Raw genomic sequence first — 22,816 nt, 5'->3', positions numbered from 1 at the left:
AACAGCAGAAAAGCTACAAGGAAATATGTTACAAAAGGCAGAACCCAAATTTCTCTTCCTGGACAAAAAGCTCCAAAAGATCAGAAAGGTTCATCTACAAAGACACATCACAGGATGACTTAGAATCTGCTGGCAAAATTGAGCAATCATCAAAAAACACTGCTCACAGAGTATTATATATAAAAACATCATTTCAGAATTCTACCAGCAACTACCTAAAATAAGAATTTCTACAGAGCCGGACAATGGCAACCTAAAGCTGCTATGACAAATCAAGCAAAGAAAAAAATAGCACATAACTGTGTGTGCTACACCATCAGATAATACACATGACAATTCAGAGCACTGAGTGACTTAATAAGTGCCCCAAGAATGCTGGGTGCAAGGCAAGTCCAGAGGAGTTAATTGAAGGAAAAAACACTGAGTGCCACAAACTCTGTAGGAAGTCCTGAGCCACAGCTGGTGGCAAGCTGGGGTTAGTACCACGGGCAATCCCATAAAAGGCTCACTCTTCTCCTTCCACCTCCCTCCACAGGCATCGGCCTTTGGCCATCCTCAGAAGCAGAATACTTGGCAAGCTGTTCCCATGCCTGGAGAGCATCATGTAAAAGGCTCATGGTTCTCTCCAGGACACTGTATCAGCTAGCTTCAGGTTTGCCACAACAGCTCAGAGACCTCAGGAAAACCAAATAAAAAATATACAGAAAGGGCATCCAAACTTACAACCTTTTAAACTTTTCTCCCAAACACCTGTAAGTTAGTAATTTTTTATTAAATAGTAACATTGGCATAATTTAGTTTTTCTCTTCTGTGTTTAAACTCACTTCAGTGTGACAGACTGAAGCATTCAAAGGATAACTTAATTACAATGAAGAATAATAACCAATCACAGAACATTTTTTTTAGAGAACACCTCTGATTAGGTATCATGAGGACACACAAAAACAATAGCAAAAGAAAAGAAATGTACAATTTACCTTTACTCAGCTAATCCAGTTAATAAGAGCAGTGAAAATCCGAATTGCTATAATTAAAACCCTAATTGAAGTTTACATGTTACTAAAATTACTAAACTTACATTACTAAAATCATATATTTAAGAGGAAAAGCAATTAGTGCTTTGGTTGATGTTACACAAGCAGCTATCTCCAGTCATTTGGACTCACGAGAGGTGATAGTCGGGTGAGCAAGTCAAACAAAATCACTCAGTGGTTATGCAATGTAGGAGACAAGGGGTGAGAGAGAAGGCAAGCAGAAAAGGGTGTGTTCCTCAGGAGTTATTTTAACCCCTAGAGCAATGAAAAGCACAGCACAAATCAACAGAAAAGCCTCTAGTCATGTGGATGCTTCAAACTAAGGTACAATGCAAATTCTAGGTATCCCAATATTTAAATCTAACCATGAAGCATATTTTTGCTGGCTGTAAGTTACTCTAATTAATGGTACCAACTCAGCGTTACATTTACATGGACAAATCCCTTCTTCAGTTAGATCAGCTAGCTGACAAGCTGAAGTTTTTTTAGTTCAGAGCTTCCAAGCACTGATTAAAATGAGTATTTGTAGCACCCAGCTCTCCACTATTCTCACAGAGCTATTAGGGAGAAGCACAATTTTTTTGTCTTAGCACTTCTTTTAAAGTTTTTCCTGCTTTAACAAATTAATCACTTTTTTTACCAAGTTATCTGCTTCACCTGTTGACACTGACAGGGTGAACAAGTTAAACAACTCCCACAGAAAGCAGCCATATAAATGTTGACATTGGTGATGCTATAAAGAAGCATTACCAGGAGACATCAAATTTAAGTAAGCTCCCAGGTGCAGACAGGTCTTTATTTTCACCTTAACTGGCTCTCAGTACCCTAAAGCATCTGAAAGCTCAACAGATCCCTGGTTTCCCAGACAGTTCCCAACCATCATTTTCACTCTTTCTTCCAAAGAAGAGCAGGTCTTCAGAGCTGATGTATGGCTGCAAGTAGCTGTACACCTTGTCTGGCTGCTACACATGCTTTTGATGGCAGATTAAGGAGATTTGTGACCTTGCACAATTCCCAAATGCTGCATCTCATAAACAAAGGGAGAAAGCCCTACCATGTTGCCAATGGGGGGAATTTTATTCATTTGGTTCTTTTTACACTCACCTAAAAGCCTTGCTGTGCAGAGCCTATCCCCCAAAGGCTCAGTGGGACATAACAGTGTGCTTATGCCTCCTGTTTCATCTGCAAGGAAGTCTTTGTGCTTGAAATTTTGGGGCACATCCACATGCCTTCCAGCCTGGAGTCAATGTGCAGAGGCAGGCAGGAGCCTGAACAGATCCAGCAGAAGATTGTCTGCACCTACTCACATGCATGTACCCATCACTTCAGCAGCAGAGAGCAAAAGGAATGCAAATATAAATTAAAACTATTAATATGGAAAACACCTAGAGTGCTTTCTGCACAGCACAGAGCAGTGAGCTACGAGTGACTGACAGCCACTGATGGAAGCTCATCAATGATTATTTATTGTAAATGCTGAAATTTACTACTTGGTAAAAAACTTGAAACTAACCTCTTTAAAAGCTGTTTACATTTTTAATGGCATTTGAATGCATATGAATTTGGAAAAGAGAGCTACAGATAGCAGCTAACAGTGATCAAATTAATTTTAAGTGTAATTGCCAAGAAAAAAACCTCAAAGATAATTGCCTCTGCTTTTGCAACTACCTTGTACTGAGCCTTGAGAATTAATAGTATCAATTCTTTTAGAGGAATCATTCTATTTTTACAAAGACCCAAGGGATGAGAAGGGGAAAGAGCAAAAATAGCAAGCATACTGCTATTGCTAAATGACTCCTAATGATTAATCATAAATATATGTGTACAATTTCCTTTGCATCCTGTTTGCTGAGAAAAGCAAGAAAGAATAGCTCAGCATACAGTCAGAATTTTTTAGGTGCTGTTTCTAAAGACAAAGCAAGTCGAGACCTACAGAAGATGTCAGTTTTCCCACTAAATCAATATAGCTGGAAAAGAACAAGTCTTCAGAACAGTCTCTTCTGAAAAGCAGATTTTTCAGGTTGCATTTAGTTCAAGGGTGGCTGCATCTGTTGCACACAGAAGAGAGATGAAGGTGCCTGGCATCCTCCTGCATTTTGAACTCTGCACCCGGGGAGCATCCTGTATAATTTAGGTTTATGAGCTGGTGAGTCTGCTCAAACAGGCAAAGAGAGGTCAGCATTCAGCACGCCAGCCTCACTGGAGGTCTAAACCAAGCACATTCTTGTACTGAGCAAGTTCAAGAAAAGAATGAGCTATCCAGACCATCTTTTACATGGCACAGACAGGCTGCAGCTTCCTAAAAAGTCAGTAAAGCACAAGTTGCATCTGTAGCAACAGATTAAAAGGCTGCCACAGAGCTTATGAGGTTTGTTAAGTGATACATGGGTGAGACAGAAAGAGAAGTTAAATTTCCCATCCCCACCAATGTGCTGTGCTGTGCTGTCAGGACAAATTAAATGTATGTGATACATTACATGACAAACATATGTTTCTGGTGCACATTTAGGAGTTTCAGTACATTGTTTCACCATTGTTTTGCAGTACATTGTTTCCCTAATTATTAGTAATCTCACACATTTTAAGTACAAATCACACTGACATTCCCAGGAAAGAAAAAGGCAGAATTTTGGCACCAAGCCCTGCTGAGCTGCTTTGTAATGCCAACACTTGGCTATGTCTCAGCTGCAGTTTGCAGGTACACAGGTCCCTGTCCTACCAAGCACATCTGGCTCCTGCTGTGATGGCTGGACCCAGCAGCTGAAATTGAAGGTTTTAAAGACAGAAGTTCTCCAAGGGGGACCTGGGGACACAGGCATCTTGAGTACATTTTGGCCCAGGATTAGAAGAACACTACTTGAACTGAGAAAGCAGGTTTCAGTGAACTGTTGCTTGAGGGCTGATATTATTTAACACATCTGGATTAATATGTATGTAAAACAAAATACAAAGGCACTAGAACAAAGAACTGGAGAGAGATACTATGGGAGGCATTGAAAAGCCGTGGATGGCAAGATATATTTAGCAGACATAAAAGAAACCTCTTGTCTTTCTTGTGGACTGTACATACTCTGAAAGTATTTGCTAAGGACAGGCGTCTAAGTGGCACTGGGAGATTATGTGGAAAAAACTAGAGCTTTCCATTTTTAGAAAACTAATGAGCTTTTCCTCTTTGCTTCCAATTGCTCTTTGCCCTGTTGATATGTCATAATTTTGTATTTATAATGCCATAGCCTTTTGTCATGGAGAATGCAGTAAAAATGACAAATAAGCCTGCCTTGCAACACACTATCACAATATGGGTTAGGAAGGAGCAAGGTTTAGTTTGAATAAGGACCAGCTTAAGCTATTAGCAAACATAAGATAAGCTCTGGTTAGACATGGGTTGTCCCCCTGCTCCAAAAGCATCACCTGACCATGTGCTCTTGCACCTCCAACACTCTGCCCTCTGCTGATTCACAAGCCCCTGAATTGTTATTTCCTCCCATGTGGATTTTATTTCCCAAGACTAATCCCTGTTTCATGTATTTCTCATCTCTAACCAGAAGAGACTCAGGAGATTAAAACACCCACACTTGTACTGGTGCAGTAAACACACCCCTTCTCCCTATCCAGCCCCAAAATGGTCTCATTCCTATCTTAGATATGCACAGTAATAACAGCAACACAACCATATAGAGCTAGTACTCATTGTTATGTGGATGCTTTAAAAAGAGGCTTTCTCTTCCCCAAATAGATCTATTTTTCCTCATTACTAGTTTTGTACAAAATAAGCTGAATGTAAAAATGTCAGGAATCTCTGCACTTACCTCTTACTCTTCTAAGTCTGGCTATTCTTCCAACTGCAGTCATATGAATATAACATATATACTGCTAATACTATTAGACATCCATCTCAGAAATCAATTCAGAATTAATACTACAAAGAGATATCAAATACATATACCAAACCTGCAAGTTAACACATTCCTAGAAGTGATATGACATTTCTGACTTCTCATGGCAGATAATCTCTGTAAGTTACAATCATACATTTTGCCACAATTACAGTCCTTAGTTGTAACAAAGAGTAAATCCCCCAGATCTGAATAACCATTCTTCTGAAATCACTAATGCAGTTGAAAGAAACACAGTAACAGCCTTTCAACTTACACAGCACTCCAACCTGATGCACAACCATTACCAAGGAAAAATAATCTAAAAATACGAGACAGGCATTAGGAGATAGGAAGCACTTCCTCTCACTGAGGCTTTAGTTAGCAGATATACAAGGTTCCTTTGCTGAGGAGCTTGAAGTGGGAATGGATTGCTTTCATGCTGAGCACACTTAGAAAAACATCTTAGCATTTTTACCTTTTTTTGCGGGGTATCTGCACTTACTCAAGTTACAAACAGATCTTTAATCTTTCTGCGCCAAACAGAGGCTTTTTGCAATTCACTGTTAATTTTTTTCAAAAGGTTCACAGCAGCAGGAAGATAACCCCAGACATTAAATGGCTTTTGGTCACCCTCGCTGAGTAAGGTCAGGCTAAGTGGCCCAGCTGCATTCTTTTGTCTGAAGCCCTTTCTGCAAGAAAGAAAACCCCATGAAGAACCCCAGAGCCCAGCAGCCACCCCAGCTCCACAGCCCCAGCCTGGCACAGGGACTGTGCCAAGACCCAAGAGGCAGCGCAATCCACAGAACATGGGTGACCCAGAACCAGCTTCAAAGCAGACGGAGCAAAGTTGGCTGGCTCCAAAATGTTTATTTACTTGTGAGTGCTGGCCGTCAGAGGGGATCCCAAAGTAAACACGGCTAACATCTGCCCTTCCCAGATTAGGGCAGGCTGTCACACCATCTCCAAAGCGCGCAAGGGGTCCTTCAGGGGTTTTTCTGTCGTGCCTCGGGGCTGCTTCTCAATGTATGTGTTTTGCAGGGCCTTTCCAGAGCTGTGGTTGCATTTTGTTTGTTACACCCACCGAAGCGAGCGGGCAGCAGAGAAGGGCTCGGTGCCCCGGCAGTCCCATCCATTCGCACTCACCTCAGGCTCTCTTCCTGTGACCCGGGCAGGACACTGTCGGGACGATCCCGTCTCCTCCTGTACAGACCTGAATGTGACAACTCTTTCAGCTGCAAGGCCGTCATATTCCCCTACCTGGAGGAGGGTTGGTTTTTTTTAAAGGTGAGGGGGGTGTTTTGGCTTTGGGTTGGGTTTCTTTCCCCCGCCTCTCGCAGCTGTGGGTGCCGAGGAGCGCGCCTGCCAAGATGCCTGGAAAGCAGCGGCTGGGCGCTGTGTCTGTCTGTCTGTCTGTCTGTCTGTCTGCCGGCCGGCACACCTGCGCCCGCCAAGCCACCAACCTCTGCAGGCAGGCAGGCAGGCAGGGCAGGCACCCGCCGAGCTGCTTCCTGTTTCTCATAGGTACACACCCTCCCAAAGGGCACCACATTTCCTTTATCACTCGATCACACCTAAGGGATGTGTGCGACAAGCTCACCCCCTTCTCTCCACCTTTCCTCAAACTCTCACCGCCCCGACAGGCACGACCTGTGCTGGGCAAAGCAGGCGGCCCTCCCAGCCGCAAAAAGCTACACATCTCCAGGACTGCAATGAGCTGTTTACTCTTTCCTGTTCTAATTTATGACAAAAGGAAAGTCATTAGAGCTATGAAAATTCAGAGTTACTCAAGCACTTTGGCAAGCTCTGACAGGGAGGTTAATGCAGCAAAGTGTGCCGCAAAGTAACTTTGGTAACTAGCATTAAAATGCTCTCTTGGAAATGCAACAGCACTGTGCACTTTTCTTTTTTCTACCTTGAAAATCAGAAGAAAACCACAAAGTAATTTTCTTCCTACTCTCAGCTATCAAACACAAACTACTCTACCAGTTTGTCACATTTGGTAGTGATGGAGTGTCCTGTGTAATTGTAAAACAGGAATGGAAGCGCTTGAAGTTTCCTGCAAGGCAGGAAGGCGGTTAGCAGGCAATTTTGCAAGCTCTGTGTCTCATTTCAATTAGTAAATTTTTAGTAGTAAATAAAGCACTTAATTTCAGGAGGCATCAAAAAAGCTTACCACTTCTTGAAAAATGTTTACTATTTCTTTGACATTGTTCTTGACACAAATAAACAAAAACTTAATTCAGAGATTTTACATTCTACATGGTGAATTGGGAAGGTGTGTTTTTAAAATGAATTTGCATTTAATAAAAGCCAAGAAACCTAACAATTTGCAAGGACTGTTTTGACTATAATAGGAAACGAGTTCTATCTGGTATGAATTATAGAGTTCATTAATAAAGTGTTTATTTTGTAGCAGAATATATGTAAGAGTATTTTTAAATTTCTCTAGAGGAAAAAAGTGTAACATAGGTAATAGTGGGTATATCATATGACACCAATTTTGTCGAGATTGCCAGACTGAACACAAACTCAGTAATTTTATATAAAACTATCAATATGCTTCAGTCTGGAATGTGATCAGTGCATAATATTAAACATCACACAATGGAAAAATAACAAAATTGTTTGGAAAAGGAATCATGTAACATGCCAAATAGAAAATGGTTGCAAAAACTCAGTGATTTACGTGATGTTAGAGGGTTGTGCACACTGAACTATCAACGAGCTGTACACATCTGAGCTCCCATCCTCGGAAAATAAAAGCAAGAACGATCACAATATTTGCCTAAACATGCTGCATTCCAGTTTCAAATGAAGTATTTATAGTTGTTTCTCAGTACTCAGTAGGATAAGCTTAAACATAATTAAATACCAATTCCCTGCAGTCAGTCAATCAGCAATCCAATGAAAAGTTAATGCTGTTATGAGTGGAGGTTCAGGATGGCAGATGACAGATGTTCATGGCACAGCAACTTTTATACATTACCAACAGTTTATATTCTGCTTTAAATATCTGTGTACATATGACTTATTTTTGTCCAATGATCAATTCTAGATAAAAAAATCTAAAAAGTGATGAGTACATTTTTTTCTGTGAAAAAGCTCTTTGTAAACTACTGAAATTAAACTTCCACCTATAAATTTGTTCACAGATTCTTATTCACTACATTAGCCTCTGTTCAGCATATACTTAATGCTTTTGTATTAAACATGACTCAAGCCAATAAAAACCAAAAGGACAATTCTTCACCCACTTTGCTGTACATTGCATTAATCTGAAACACATCACTTCATTAAACTTTTATTTATCTGCACGAGAAGCTGCTGGGCTAGGGCAACAACTTTTACTCAAATGTCCTTGGAAACCAGAGCTGCATCAAGACAGAGCATGCAAATTAAAGGAATATAGCAAGTCCAGACACAAAAATCAGTTGTTAGAAAGATCAAATCCAACTAAATATAAAGGAGGGCAAGATAGTTAGGTTTTTAAAGTAAAACTAGTGACTCAGCTCCATAGCTCATTTCACAGGCCTCTTCAGCAAACTCCAACATGAATCTATGCTGATAAAGAAAAAACTTCCTTGGAGAGCTTCTGAACAAGCTAAAAGCTTTCTACAAGAAGAAACACAAACTGGACTAGTAGCACTGTGGGATTGCCCATGAATCCTCACAAGAAACGAGGTTTCAAATCTGAATTTACCCAAGCAGTCAAACTTTAGGTTCTGAGTATCAAATACAAGTTATAAGGGTGTTTTTTGCAGAGACATTGCAGAACACAAATGTTATTTCTTGACTAACTTAAATGCTTCCACAAAGGAACTTGGACAGACGTGGCTCTCCAAGAAGAGCTTTCCCAGAGAGTGCCTCCTGTTCCCCACACCCCTTTTTACCTTCTAGCCCCTATCTGCTGTTTATAATTCCTTTTTTGAGAGATTACATTCTTCTCACATGGGATGGGGCCACTTGGACCTTTCACATTCCATCAGAATTTTTGAGGACCAGCCAAGTTACCACAGCTTTTCTCATTACCAGTAATGCACAGCCTTCTTGTATATCCTGTACTTTGAAGGTTTTCTCTTCATTTTCCAGTGGGTGATTCTTCTCTGATGCTATTGACCATCCTCCTGCCCCCAGAGAAAGCCAACATTGCTACTGTGAATGATGTGATGTGACAGATAACCATTGTGGTACCTGTCTTTCAGCAGAGGAAAATATTCCCCCATGTCTAACCAGCACAAAGTATGCAGTCCTTCATTCATCACAAGCAGTAAATAACTTTTTATTATGTGGGACAAGGCTCATGGCTGAGTTTTCACAGCAGTCCTACAGAGTACTATCTTGATACTCCAGGCCTCCAGTGCTCTCCCTTAAATTTCTGTAGAAGTACTGCTGTTCTGGTGACTCTAGGTATTCAGCAGAATTTTCCAGTTTAAAAATCTTTTAAGATAGACAGGTTATGCCTGGCTACTTTATACTACATTCAAAGGGATATGAACATCAATTCATGATGCTGTAAAACATGTAATTGAATTCAGAAATAACAATAAATGTCAAGTGCTGCAAATTCAGGACATTTCTTCATAAGCCTATATTTACAGAGAATATACACTAGCTATAGAAACCAAAAAAGATGAAGTTTTAGGTCTCTTATTCCACACAGAAAAGTCAATGTGTGTCATCTGTTATTCCCTCCAGTGGCATGTTCTTTTTTTGGTTTTTTTTTTTCAACCTTTGAAAAACCTACCAAATCTCAATTAAATTTAGTTGAAGATTTTCAAATCGATAGAAAAAATTGTTTTCATGGCAGCACAGTCAGTCAAAACAATAATCAGAAGAGTATTCTAATACCACAGGAATGCCTGTAGTGTGCTCACAGTTACAAGGTGGCTGTGTGTTCAAATAAGCACATTCCTCCATCCTGTTTATCACTGGAATCAGTTTCCAGAGGAATGTGTACAGGAATGACTGTTTTCTACTGTTTCTCACAAGATCTGGAAGAAAGCACATATTGAAGTGAAGGAAAAGGCTTATACATCAGCGAAGGACTTGCTGCAGAAAATGAAGGAAGGTGGCAATAACCCTTCTGGCAGTTTTGCAAGAATCTCCAAAGCACCCAAATGATGCGCTGATGCCAACAAAGCTTCACAGCTTTCTGGACCTGCAGAATGAGTCCCCACAGATGGGTTTGGGTGCCAAGGAATAGTGTACCACACTGTGAGTCCCTGCTGGGACAGGCAGTGATAAAAGGAAATGCACAGAGAGAATACCAAGCACAAATGCTAAGGACACACACCTTGAAACTAGAATTTCAAAGCTTCACAGGAGCCTAAACTGTTGATTCAAGGAGCTAAATTAATTACATGTTTCCTTCCTTCTGGTCTGATGTCACTCCAACATCCGTTTTGATGTTTCTTCCCATGTTCCACTTAGTGATAAATCAATCCTGAAGCATGCAAATTTAATCTGTGGATTAGGCTAAGCACTGAGGCACTCGATCAATGTATGTCCACACTACAAAGCAGAGTTTTGGATTTATGTCCATGCTCCAGCTGACCAAGTGAGATTGCTGCAATTTAACAGTAGTTACTGGTTTTTGTTAAACCTCATCTACTACCGCATGTCCCTGCCATACAATGTAAAGTAAAAGCCCACATGATGGTTGCAGCCTGGTCTAGTGCAAGGTGTACTGGCCCATTGCAAGATGGGGAGGTTCAAAGTAGATGCTCTTTAAGGTCCCTTCCAACCCAAACCCAAACCATTCAACGATTCTATGGTGTGCTCAGAGCAGTGATGCACTCCACCCACTGGAGTCCTCTGGGATTTGATGGGGCAAAGTGAAGGCAGGGTTACTGTGGTGAGAAAAGGGGTCCTGTCTGATCCTGGCAGTACCAAAGGCATCTCCACCTCCATGGCTGGCAGCCCACAAGGTTTTGGTGAAGCGTGGCAGAGATCCCTGTTCTCATTCCACATATTCTATTCTGATAATAATTTTAAAAAAGCAAACATGGGAAAATCTTCTGTCTGCCTGAACATGGAGCAAGGTATTTTACTTTCCTTCTCCAAGCTCTCTGCACATGCTGCTCCATGAACTCTTAAATTAAGCAGGAAAAAAAAACCCTGCAAAAACCCTTCTCCAGCAAGCAGAAACCTACTTTGGCTGAGTTTTACAATACCTCCCTCTACTGGGAAAATACTGCCTCGTTTCTCGTGCCAGTATTTCTTTGTACAGCCAGAGGGAGGTACGGATCAACCCACATTTACTTTAGTAATTCAGACCGGGGCCAAGCTGAGAGCAGAGATGAATGAGAGACCAGCGGGTGAAGATGCAGGTTAGCATCATAGCCAGAAATTTATGTTGTTAATCAGCAGATGATCCATGCATGAGTAGGTGTGCAAAGAAGAAAGCGTGACACGGCATGAATCAGTTTTGTCCTGCCATTTGTACATAGGCCTCTTAAAAAAAAAGAGTGACAAACAAGCTGGCAAACAGGTGATGCCCTAAGATGGGTAAAATTACTCATATGGACCCGGTATATGACAGGGTAACATCGTAAAAGAGAAAGGGGAAAAAAAACCTACACCAAAATGATGAGGGGAGAGATAGTTTAAAGCCAATAAAATCACAGTTTAGATTTATTTTCACAGTCCAGAGCACGTAGAGCAAAAAACCACAAGCAACTCCCACCCTGCATTTCTAGATCCAGGACCTAGCCTTCTGAGTAATTGTTACTGTCTTGGAATTGAAAACCCCTTCCCAACAGAGATTTTCAAAGCCAGTCAGAAACCTACCTTTTACATTTAAGCACCTTGGTTATGATGCATGAAGATCCTAAGCTGAAAAGTCTTATCTTTGAAAAAGTTTATTTCTGATTGCACTCTGCTACTGTAGATATATGTCCAGAAGGTTTACTTTATTCTATCATGATAAGATAAATTGCCTCTGGAAATGAGGGCAAAAGGCCCCAGGTGCCAGCTGGCTTATTGGGTAGTTAAAAGTTTCCCAGTAGATGCTTCAAAAGACTGAAGATTTCTCCATGTTTAAAAAAAAAAAAAATTAAAAGAAAGAAGAGACCTAGAAAACAGGTGGCAAATGAAGGAAACAGGAAATTGCCCAGAGAGCAGCTGTCCTGATACCCCAAGGAATTACCAGCTCTGGCAGTCAGGTTGTGTTCTGAAAGCCAGCAAGCCCTTCCAGGGTGCAGAAAAGCTGACTGAGACATATCAGATGGGCAATTGCTGAGCCCTGGTTTGGGTGGAGAGCTACTGGGACATCTCAAAACAGGTCCCAAACTGACTTTGCCCTTTCAGAGAAGGAATGGGACTATTAGGAAATCCTAATTTTTCTCCAAACATCACTCATCGGGGTTAAATAAATGCAAACAAAACTACAGCAGCCTATAAACTCAGTTGACTATCAGCAATTACTCTCCTGGATCCATCTTACAAATACTTTTCAAATTACTAATGCTCCATTAAACATAGAGAAAGAAAAGCTTCTCATCAAGGTTTTGTCTCCTTTTACTGAAATGAAATGCCAAAGAGAGTACAGTACAATTCCCTTGAGAAGGCTGGAAAGCTGGTAACCCTGACTACATGCTTGAAGGTACCAGCACCTCCTGGCACACAAACAAACACAACAAATACAATGAAAGCAGCAGGTGACACTACTTTACAGCTCCAAGGGTTTCTGTTTTAGGAGGACAATTCAACCCTGAGCTCCCAAGTGAGCACCAGAGCCTTTGAATGCTGCTGCTTGTATGGTGAGGGTTGGTGAATTTAGCAGCCCAGAAGCAGCAATAATCCTGACTCTACACCTGTAAAAAAATCCCTCAGTCACCTCACACAATCTCTATTGCCCAAAAAACCAAGGCATGGAAAACACATTACAGAGGAAAGGGGAGGAGGCAGTGAGGACACTCAGAAAACACTTGAGACAACACAGGTCAGACATACTGACAAGTGGTTCTATACTCTGACCAGCTTTTCCAAGAAAGGTAGAAAATGGTGGGTGCCTAGAGAGTATCATCTTCAAATGCTCAGAAACCTGTAGTATGATGGTTTCTTGTATATAAGAACTAATATATTCTCTAAAGCAAAATACAGAAAGTAGATCAGGTGTCTACAAAGAATGAAGCTGAACACATGTAAAAACACTTAAAAATCACAGGCAAGGTGCAATTTTTAGCAACTCAAAAAATTTCTAAGTTTTAAGTATTTACATTTTGGTTTCTAAATTATTAAAACTTGTAATTCATATCCAAGCAGAAAAATCCATACTGGAAAAAATAAAACAAAAACCAAAACCAAAATGAAACAAAAACAAACAAACAAACAAAAACAGTGCAAAAGAAATGAAAGTAATTCAACCTGGACATTCAGTATGATGATGTAAAATGGAAAAGCCATCCCCCCCCTTCCCTTAATGCTGTAAAAATTGCTTTGAGATTCAGATAAAACCTAAAAATATGATCTCATATGGACTTTTCATAATATTTTAAAGCACATGAAAAACATACTTAAGAGTCTTAAATCAGAGCAAAAGCCTTAAACCAATAATGCACAGCTGCCCTACCGCAAAAGCTCTGTTTCGCTGGCAAAGTTACTGACTTCTGAAACAACCACACCAGAAGCGACACAATTTCTGTAACAGGTGGCACAAATCTTTTCTTTCCACTGGAATTATGGTTTTGGGCTCAATTACTCTGTCACAGTGTCCTCTTCCTCAGCCAGCAGAAGACTTGTCAGCAGTGGTGTATCTTCAAACTGACCGTGAATCCTCTGCTCTGGGTGGGGACAAAACAGCATCCCTAAAAACACTCCCACTGAGCAAACGATAAAAAACTACTGGAAATACCAGAATATCTCAGCATTTCCAGAACAACAAAGGACTTTGCTAAAAGCTATGTTACCATGCTGCTTGGTTTAAGTAGTAATAAAACCCAGCAAGCAGAACTATTATTTGTCCTCTTCCTAACTCTATTTATCACCATTCCCATGCATGGCTCCTGCTCCCAGTAATTTCCCTGTGAGTGACTAAAAGCCCACACAGCTCCTAGCCAGGCTGTTGGCTCAGAAGGCAGCACAATGTGCACTCCAGCAGATGCCTCAGCCAGACCCTCAGCCCCACTGACCAGGTGCACACTTACTGTCAGCCTGTCGCCTCGCTGGCAGCACGTTCACAATGAGCAGCCTTTCCCATATAAAGCTGCACATCAAATGCCCACTGTTTGCATGCTTTCCCTGTGGTTATTACTGGTAGTTGTGATAAAATTTAAAAGAAGAATAATTTAAGTGACTCAGTAAACCACTTCCTTCTTTGGCCCTGTAAAAACTTGATGCTGTAAAGAAGAGAGACTAAATCTACTAAAATTCACAGTTCAGCTCCACAAATTGTGTCATGCCAATTCTCCATCTCATAACCACTAAGGACAGAGAAGGAAGCAAACCTTCCACCTCATAGGAAAGGCTAAAGCTTTCATTATACCATCAGTGTATGGTACAGAAGTACAAAACCATAAGAACAGCAGGACAGCATTCCAGGTCCTTTTATGGGAACAGCAATCCTTGGAATCACTGATGAGCAGCAAAGAGTCAAGCAGGGCCACTTCAACCTATCACAAGCATCTGTCAGTGCCATGTGGAGTGGGAAGATCACATCTCCATCTCCCCACCTTCCCACCTGCTAAGAAAGAGGAATACTCACTGATTTTCTTCTTTTCTGAGATGAAAGCAGACAGTGTCACACACTGTAAGGCTACTGCCACCTCTGACAACCTCAGCACAAGACAAGGACTAACTGGGGACAAAACCACCATCTCACAGAGCAGGTTAGGGTGGTGAACCTGCCCAGAAAAACAAGAGTTGAGATGTGTCTCTCTTGTGTGGACAGAGACTCAAACTCAGTTTTTCTAAAGCAATCTGAATCCCTGGGACACCTCAAGGCCTCAGGCAGGAATACCTTTAAAATCAACAATGTTACCCCATCAGCTGCTACGAAGATCTGTAAAAAAAGCCTGAAACCTTGCTCACCATCAGTGACAAAGAAATTAGGCCACACCTGATGTCTGCAGGCAGCAGTGTAGTGTCCCCATCTCAGTACAGCAGTAGGGCTTCAGGCTTTGGTCCCCCTGATTGCCAGTGCACCCTCCCAAATGGTCAGGCAGGAAAGTTTCCTTACCACCTGTTTTCACCATACACACAAAATAATGCTATGCCATACCAGAAGAGCCAATTTTGCTTTCCCTTCATCATGTCTCTACATCCTGTTTCTTGCTCCTATTTCTGTCTTTAGGCCACTTAACATTATCGCTAACCCTTTTCTGTGAACAAATTAACAATGTAAGTTATCTTTCCAAGCTGCTGTTTCCCATACTGTCACATAGTGCTTCCTCATTTGAACTTCTTATCTCTTCCTGCAAAGACCTTTCAAGTACAAAAGCAGCAGTAAAATTTCAATAAACTTATCACTGGACAGTTACCCTCCCAGGCGAAAGAATGCACTACAGCTTTGCCTCTCAAAATAATGTGGCAAACGTTAAGGTAACACATTTACTCTTGAGCATGAAATAAATCACAAAAAAAAAGTTATACAGAATGAGAGGCCTTGGTTGCCACTGCAATTCATATTATTGAATATATTGATCATATGCCAGCAGTTCCGCTTTTATATAAAGCAAGGCCAGTTTGTTGATTCACCATAACTGCACAAGCTACAACATTTCATGGTTAATGTGAATAAGCATCCACTAAAAGGGAACTAGGAAAATAAGCATTAACTCTTCAATTAACGTTTTAAAGCATGTTTGAGCAATTCATTAACCAGCTGGCCTGGCTAAGCCATGTTTTTCAGTTTTGTTCACATCACAATATTTGGCTCTCTTTTATCACCAACTTGTTTTCCAGAAGAGCCATGCTAAAAGAAAACTTGTGAACAAAATTATGACCAATGAGATCAGAACAAGACCAGCCCCAGAGAGACTATGCTCATAGGCACTGACACATCACTGCAGGCTGGTGCTTGCCCAGACCAGGCCTGATGGGAAGTGCAGGGCAGAGTCACACAAACAGCTCTGGACAAAGTCACACGGTTCAGCCAAGCCCATCAGCTGCTGCTGGCACCAGGGCTTCCTGCAAAACAGGTCAGCAGATGTGGCTCTGCAGTGATCATGAGCTCCTGAGGTAACAGAGAGGGGGCTGGACCTGCACTAAGCATAGAGTTCGACCAAAAAGTTAGTCTACAAGCAAAAGTTAACTAGGGAAGGGAACCACTGGTTCATATCCACATTTCCACAGATTCAGAGTATTTTTCTTTGCCCCTCTAGCAGGCCAACATGAACTAGAACTGCAGAGCACAGGTAGTGCCAAATCCCCAGAGCTGCTCTGGGATGCTCAATACTGCAGCTTCTGGACAAGTCAGCGTTCTCTCTGCTCCAGGCAACAAGAACCACCCTCTGCAAGGAGACCTCTGAGGTGCCAGGAGCTGGTAGAGAAGCCAGACAGTCACACCCTGCAGCTGTCTGTCTCACCACCCCCTGAAATCACCATCTCCGGGGCAAAACAAGCAGAAGGAAATATGTACTCATGCCTCAGCTGTTCCAGTTTGCCGAGGGTGTATAAAAGAGACGGCTGAACTGACCTTGGAGCTCACCACCAAGTTCCTTTTTTCAACTTACGACGCTCTTCCTTCCCCTTCCCCATACACTCCTTCCTCCCTCACCTTCACCCCAGCTGCAAGGAGCAGCCCATGTCTTCCTCTCTCAAGAGCTCTCTCCCAGCCACGAAAACGGGAAAAGACCGGGTTTGGCGGGGGGTGGGTTAGTGAATGCAGCTGCTGTAAGGCAAAGGACCAGCGCGTGCCATACACAGCACAAGATGCAGGAAGAATCCCTCCAGCTCAGCAGAAGTGAGATGTTCCCTCATCATGATCCCCGAGCCCCCGGCTGCAGCCGCCCCCTCCCTCCCCTCGGGCCGTGCCCGGGACCCGCCGTGGGGCGGCCCAGCCCGGCCGCGCTCGCACCGGCAGGCGGAGCCCGAGAGCCGCGCTCGGGCCCAGCCGCCCGGGCCTCTCCGCACGTCCCCGGCCCGCGAAGGGTCCCCTGCCCGCAGCGCCCTTCTCTCCCCACACCGGGGGAGGCCTGTTCAAAAAAACTGAGGAAAAAAGCCCCAAACGCCCCTGGGGTTCCCCTTGCAGTCCTTCCTGTCAGTGCCATCACAGCTGCCGTTCAAAGCAGAGCCCAGGCCACCAAAAGCTAACAGCAAATCTACGTCCATCAGAGCCAGACCTCCCAGCCAGACTGACTCAAGCTCAGGTAAAAAGTCACAATTTCAGCCGTTCAAATAAGACATTTTTCACTATGATGGTGGTGAAATGCTGGAACAGGCTGCCCATAGAGCTGGTAGCTGCCCCGACCCTGGAAAGATTCGAGGTCAGACTGGATGGGGCTCTGAGCAACGTGATAGATTAGATGTCCCTGCTCATTGCAGGGACACTGGACTAGATGGCCTCTAATGTCCCTCCCCCCTAAATTTTATGATACTATGAAATGGCACCAATTAATACAGTCTGCTCTCAAACAATGAGAGGACAGACAGCCATTTGTCTTCTCCTGAACTCACTGAGTACTTGAAGACAACTTTTTCAAAAGGGTTACTGCTACACCTGAGCCAGGCCTGGAGCAATGCCCTAGGATGAACTACATTGCTCAGCTAGGAAGGGATGGGAAACACCAGCTCCTCCACTACACTCACTCTCCTCACCAAGTGTCCTCTCCTGGGGCCATGACAGTGGCAGAGCTGACTGGAGCAGGGGCAGGCTGCAGGGACCCAAGTGCTGGCCATGAGCAGATGGCTCGCCTGGCACTACAGGAATGGGGTTGCAGCAGCTGATCAGAGGAAGTATTTGATGCCAGGAGCTGTTAAAAGCTTCCCCTCCTCTAAAATGCTTATGAATAACAGGAGAAAGGTTTGGCCTTTCCACAAGAGTACTGCTGTTAGAAGTAAGATAACATCCCTGCCATTCTGCCCAGCCTCCTCCTCCACAGTGCCCATGGCAGGGCAAGACAAACAGGATGGCTCCATAATGCCCAGCACAACTGGATGGTTCCTTGCAGCTGCGTCCTGATGTGCAGGGAGATGCACACACCCTGTTGCATGGACAGCACAGCCATGGGCCAAACTGACACAGTCATCAAGGGTACATCAGGGCATGAGCCCCATTTCAGGATCCCTGATTTCAACTACCTACGTCACTGTGCCTGTCTCCTTTCTGACACAACAGCACACTGGAGGAGGGAATACTGCTTCAGAGAAAAAAGTGATTTTAATTCAGGGTAGGGCTATCATATCTCTTCTATTTCACTTACAGAGACTACAGATGCACTAAAAAATCAAAAAGGATTTGCTATCCATGGATACAACCCTGTTCCTAGGCTTCAGTAAAGAAGCATGCACTCACTAGTCAGCACATTTCCAATCTTCTTCAAGTGCTTTGTTGCTTTAACAAGGCCTCTCTGTTATCCTCCTCTGGCAGGACAACAACTCTCAGGCTTTTTCAGTATTAAATACAGAGTCTCTTCAAAATAATCTAGGTCAACCTTCCTTTCTATTTAATGCATAGCATTTCCAAAATAAGATGTTTTTCTCTGCAGGCACATCATAAAACATGATAAGGCTTTTAAATAATCCTTCAAATGGCCCAGCCCATGGTCATTTGAATTCTCTTTCGTGATCACCACTCTTTTCATTTATTTTCATGAAATTTCAATTCTTGATTGTGGAGCCTCTTTTCTGACTGCCAAGATCATTTTTAATTCATCTCCTGTATCCCTAAAGGTTTATCCAAGTCAAGGACATTCACAAACTTCATAAGCCAGCTTTCAGCTGCAGCATCCAAGTCACTGATCAAGTACTAAATGCAAGTGATAAAAGAGAGAATTACTGAAAGGTGCAATCAGGCAGGTTCTGTTTGGGGGATCCTGTTGGTGGCTCTGTCAAAACATCAATTCCTGTCCAAATGCTTCTTTTCATACACTTGCACACCTCCCTTCCAGCAATTTCACCTAGACTGTTATTTCTAAATATGCTTTCTTGAAACCAAGCCCTGAGTCCACACTAATATACCTTAAAAGGGCATGATGAAGAAACAGGAGGAGATATCAGCAGCACTCACGTGAATGGTCCACAACAAGAGAGGCAAGAAAAGACAAGTGGATACACAGAAGAGAATTTGCAAGGCTTAAGCTCCAACAAAGTCAATCACCATCACTTGAATTCTAAAGCCTCTTTCTCAAGTTTGCTTATGAAATTTTGTGTGAGACAGCATCAGCAGATACATCTATTTCCTCTTTTCTGTTTTTAAGGCATGCTCATCTGCCAGACCTGGAAAATTGGCTGCTTTGAAACAATCTGTTCTTAGAAATCCATGTGGCTCTTTTAATGCTCTATTATTCAGTAAGTGCTTATATATTGACTGTTAGTTGCACTCATGACTTGCTAGGGTTCAAAGTTAGACTGACTGAGCTTTAGTTCTCCAGCAGCCTGTTTTTGTCATCATTTTCAAATATAAAAACTGTGGGCAATCTTCTGGGGCCTCTTACATGAGCTCTGAAAAAGCATCCCTAATAGGCCTGACAGCAGTCTCTGAATCATCCAGTACTACTGCTGGCACAATGTGCACAGTATTAAGCCAAAATATTAGAGAAATTGTATCACACTATGTTTGACATTAATGTCACGAAAAGCATTCTTCCTCACCATTACTAATGCATATTATTATCTTTAAGGATTAAACAGGAACAGTGGCAGCCAAGGGAAAATAAACAACTTGCAACCATGAAGGTTATGCCTATGGAATGGTATGAAAGGACCAAAGAGACAAATCTCTTGTGAGAAATTCTTTACACATTTCAGCCTGATCTGGCTCCATTCACCTCCAGGGTTTCATTAACGCTCTCCCTTTTCCCTGGGGTTATGCGAAAGAGGAAATGAGATAACGCCCAGTCGGTCCTTGTTAGAGCCTCCAGCCCTTTGAACAGCACTCAGCAGTCACACTGACTAACACCATCGGTAGCTGCTTTCCTCCCACACCGCTGGCAGGGGCCCAGGGATCTCCCCTCCCAGGCGCGCTGCCACCAACCCGGGGCCAGCTGGCCGCTGCCGGCCACCCTGCTTCCCTCTGTCGCACCTCCCTTCTGCTACTCACTGCTGCACCCATCGGAAGTCGGGAGTACAAAGGACTCCTTTCCCCCTCTCCTCCCAGCGATACCAAGTGACTTGTGCTCGGCATTGTCTCACCAGGGCACTGCAAGGGCTTGCCCCACTCCCCAACCTTCACAAAATGCAGGCGGTGGCTTGGCTTTAAAGGAAGCCCTGCATCCACAGCACCCACAGACATTAGCTTTGTCCTTGAATCTCATGGCCAACTCAGGATTCTCTGGATGAAGGATCAGCCGAGGTGATGTCTGTCTGGACTTGCCCACCTGGCCAGGGCTGGACCACAGGGCAGAGCAGAGAGTTGGGGCATAAATGCCTGCCCTAACCTGAGGAAAAATGCACTGCAAAGACTGGATTTCATTCAGGTGTGGTTTGTTCAATGCTCAGACCAAGAAGCTGCACAGAATTATGTGATCTGTGGCAATCCTCCATGCAGTTATGAACTTCTGGATTACTGATCAACTGTAGCACCAGAAAAAGTTCATCATGAAGCTGCACATTTAAGAACGCTATTGGAGGAATAAATGTAGGCATCAGCAGAAGGAAAAACAAGTTGTTACATACCAGACCAGTGAAGATGAGCTCACTGAAACAACTTAATTGTTTGGAGGGGAATACAGTGAGTCATCTTTAAGAATTTCAAGTGTTCTCAGCACAATCTCTCACAAGACTCCAAAGTACTTTATAGACTCAGAAAGAGTCTGCAGGCTCTCCAGCTCAAAAACCCCACCTATGAATACGTGTTTGGATTATTGGACTTCCATTGCATAATTAGCTGGATCCCAGTTTGAAGAAATTTGTGTTCCAACATGAAACTGCCTTCAAGTTTTTTATTACAGAAGAATGCTATAAGCAACTAGAAATGTATGCAGCATTTATTTCTGAAGTCATAAAAGCCTGAAGTATTTTTATTCAGACAGCCCTTCCTAGTCCACATGTCTGTCTTGTGTATCACTGCAGTAAACCTCAAGAACTACTCCACCCCTTCAGGTCAAGAGTAGTGAGGTCATGGATCTCCAGAAATCACCCTTGTTTATCATCCAGTTCCCCTTCTGTCACCCAGAGGGATTGCCAGTCCCTGCACACCCTCCCCTCCTTCCCCAGCACTCTCCTCTTCCCTCACAAATGGCTCATCCAGGGACTTTCCATATGGGTGCTTTTCCAGCAGCACAGCAGAAATGTGCAGCAACACAGAGGCACAAGTGTGTGCTCCCTGTTGTAAAGAGCAAAAAGATATCATTCAGAAGATAAAACCAAAACAACTGATCTGTAATTATTCACCATAAACATCTTGGTTTTGACCATACAAACATAAGCTTGGGCGTAACTTCTACCAGGAACTGTGAAGAATGCCAGTTTGTAGGAAGTCAATGCACATATTGTACATATTTTAAAGCTCTTACTATAAATTCTGCTTTATGTCACAGTAGCTATGCAATAACCTTCCAAGCTGACACCAGAATCTTTTTTTTTTTCCCTAAAAAATAGGGGCACTTTACAGCAAAGCAGAGAAGTCTTATCTGCAAGATAAAGTAAGGTACTACTCCATTCTGCTTGCTGTAACAAAACCAATCATAAAGGGGAAACAAGAATACTTTTATTATAAATCACATTCAATCACCCTACTGCTTAGTACTGAATAAATAATAAATTATAAATAAATATAATAAATATAATAAATAAATAAATAAAATAAATATAATAAATTATAAATAATTTTTTTAACATCAACACCTCTTTTGCTTGCAATTCCACCCATGGAATATTAGACATTCTGTTAATTTCAGAACTGTATTCCTCTTGCAGCTTTACCTGATTTTGCTTTTTTTAGGAAGGAGAAGGGGGTGTCAAGGCAGTCTGCCATTCCCCAGATGACTAACTGCTTTACCTATAAGTCCTCCATTGCCTACTTCCCTCTGCTATGTACAGGCCTGACTCTGTAGTGTTTAAACATCTCAGGGTCCTTACACTATTTATCCTCAAGCACTCCTGTAAGACAAGGTGGTGTTGAACTCAGCTGGCAGCTCTGGAGCTGGGGCAGAGGCAACACCATTTATCAAAGAGTCGGGAGCAGGAGATGGTGCAGCACAGGGGACCAAATCCTGCTCTGGACTTGCATCCATGCCTCAGATCACATGAAGTCTGGAGAGACACTCTAGCAGAAAGGATGCTTAGTTAAAAATGAAAATAAATGGAGCAGTTTAACTTGAACAAAAGGGAAGCATTTCAAGGCTCTCAAGCAAAACCCTCACTAGCAGCAGAATGCCATCTCAGCTTTGGGTTTGCAGCCTGTTTGCTGGCTGGGCTGAGGGTCTCTGGCATTTAAGAGCCAGATATGAAAGTGCTGTCTGGGGACACAGCAAGACAGGGGATGTCCATCTGTCTGTCTGTCCCACTCCTTTTCCTGAGTTTTTTACACTAGGCAGTCTGAAGAGAGGGAATCGCTTCCCTCCCACCAGTGGCCAACTTGGGTGCTCCTGTGGTGGCCATTAGGATGAATTCACATTCACAGGGTGATACTGAAGATTCACCTGAAGATTGTTCATCTGTCATGGGGAGCAAGATCATGCTCCTGCAGTCCACCAGAGGCCATTCTCCAAAGCACCTTGGCAGGCGCCTGTGTTTTCATTTTTGGCAAGGGCAGGGAAGCATTTCTCTAAGAGAAAAGGAGTGGCAGGACGGAAGGAATCCAGG

The 22,816-nt window shown here is 42.8% G+C and overlaps 1 protein-coding gene across 3 annotated transcripts in view; it reads right to left on the bottom strand.

Annotated features, from left to right (window-relative positions):
* Window positions 1-22,816, bottom strand: part of LIMS1 (LIM zinc finger domain containing 1) — a 68,310-nt gene that overhangs the window by 26,488 nt on the left and 19,006 nt on the right. The window contains exon 1 of one of the 3 annotated variants that reach the window (XM_058800452.1): window positions 14,059-14,144. The exons of 1 other annotated variant lie outside the window; for it this stretch is intronic. Coding sequence is in view for 1 of the 2 variants with exons in the window: in XM_058800450.1 (XP_058656433.1) it covers window positions 6,056-6,159 (104 nt within the window). In the remaining variant the exon portion in view is untranslated. Of the gene's footprint in view, window positions 1-6,055; window positions 6,197-14,058; window positions 14,145-22,816 lie in introns of those variants that run through there. One more of the 3 variants, XM_058800450.1, reaches the window with a different exon arrangement.

The sequence above is a fragment of the Ammospiza caudacuta genome, chromosome 2 (genome assembly GCF_027887145.1).
Source record: "Ammospiza caudacuta isolate bAmmCau1 chromosome 2, bAmmCau1.pri, whole genome shotgun sequence".
In the NCBI taxonomy this organism is placed as follows: domain Eukaryota; kingdom Metazoa; phylum Chordata; class Aves; order Passeriformes; family Passerellidae; genus Ammospiza; species Ammospiza caudacuta.
Note: the sequence above shows the minus strand (reverse complement) of the source record. Positions and strands in the feature narration are given on the sequence as shown.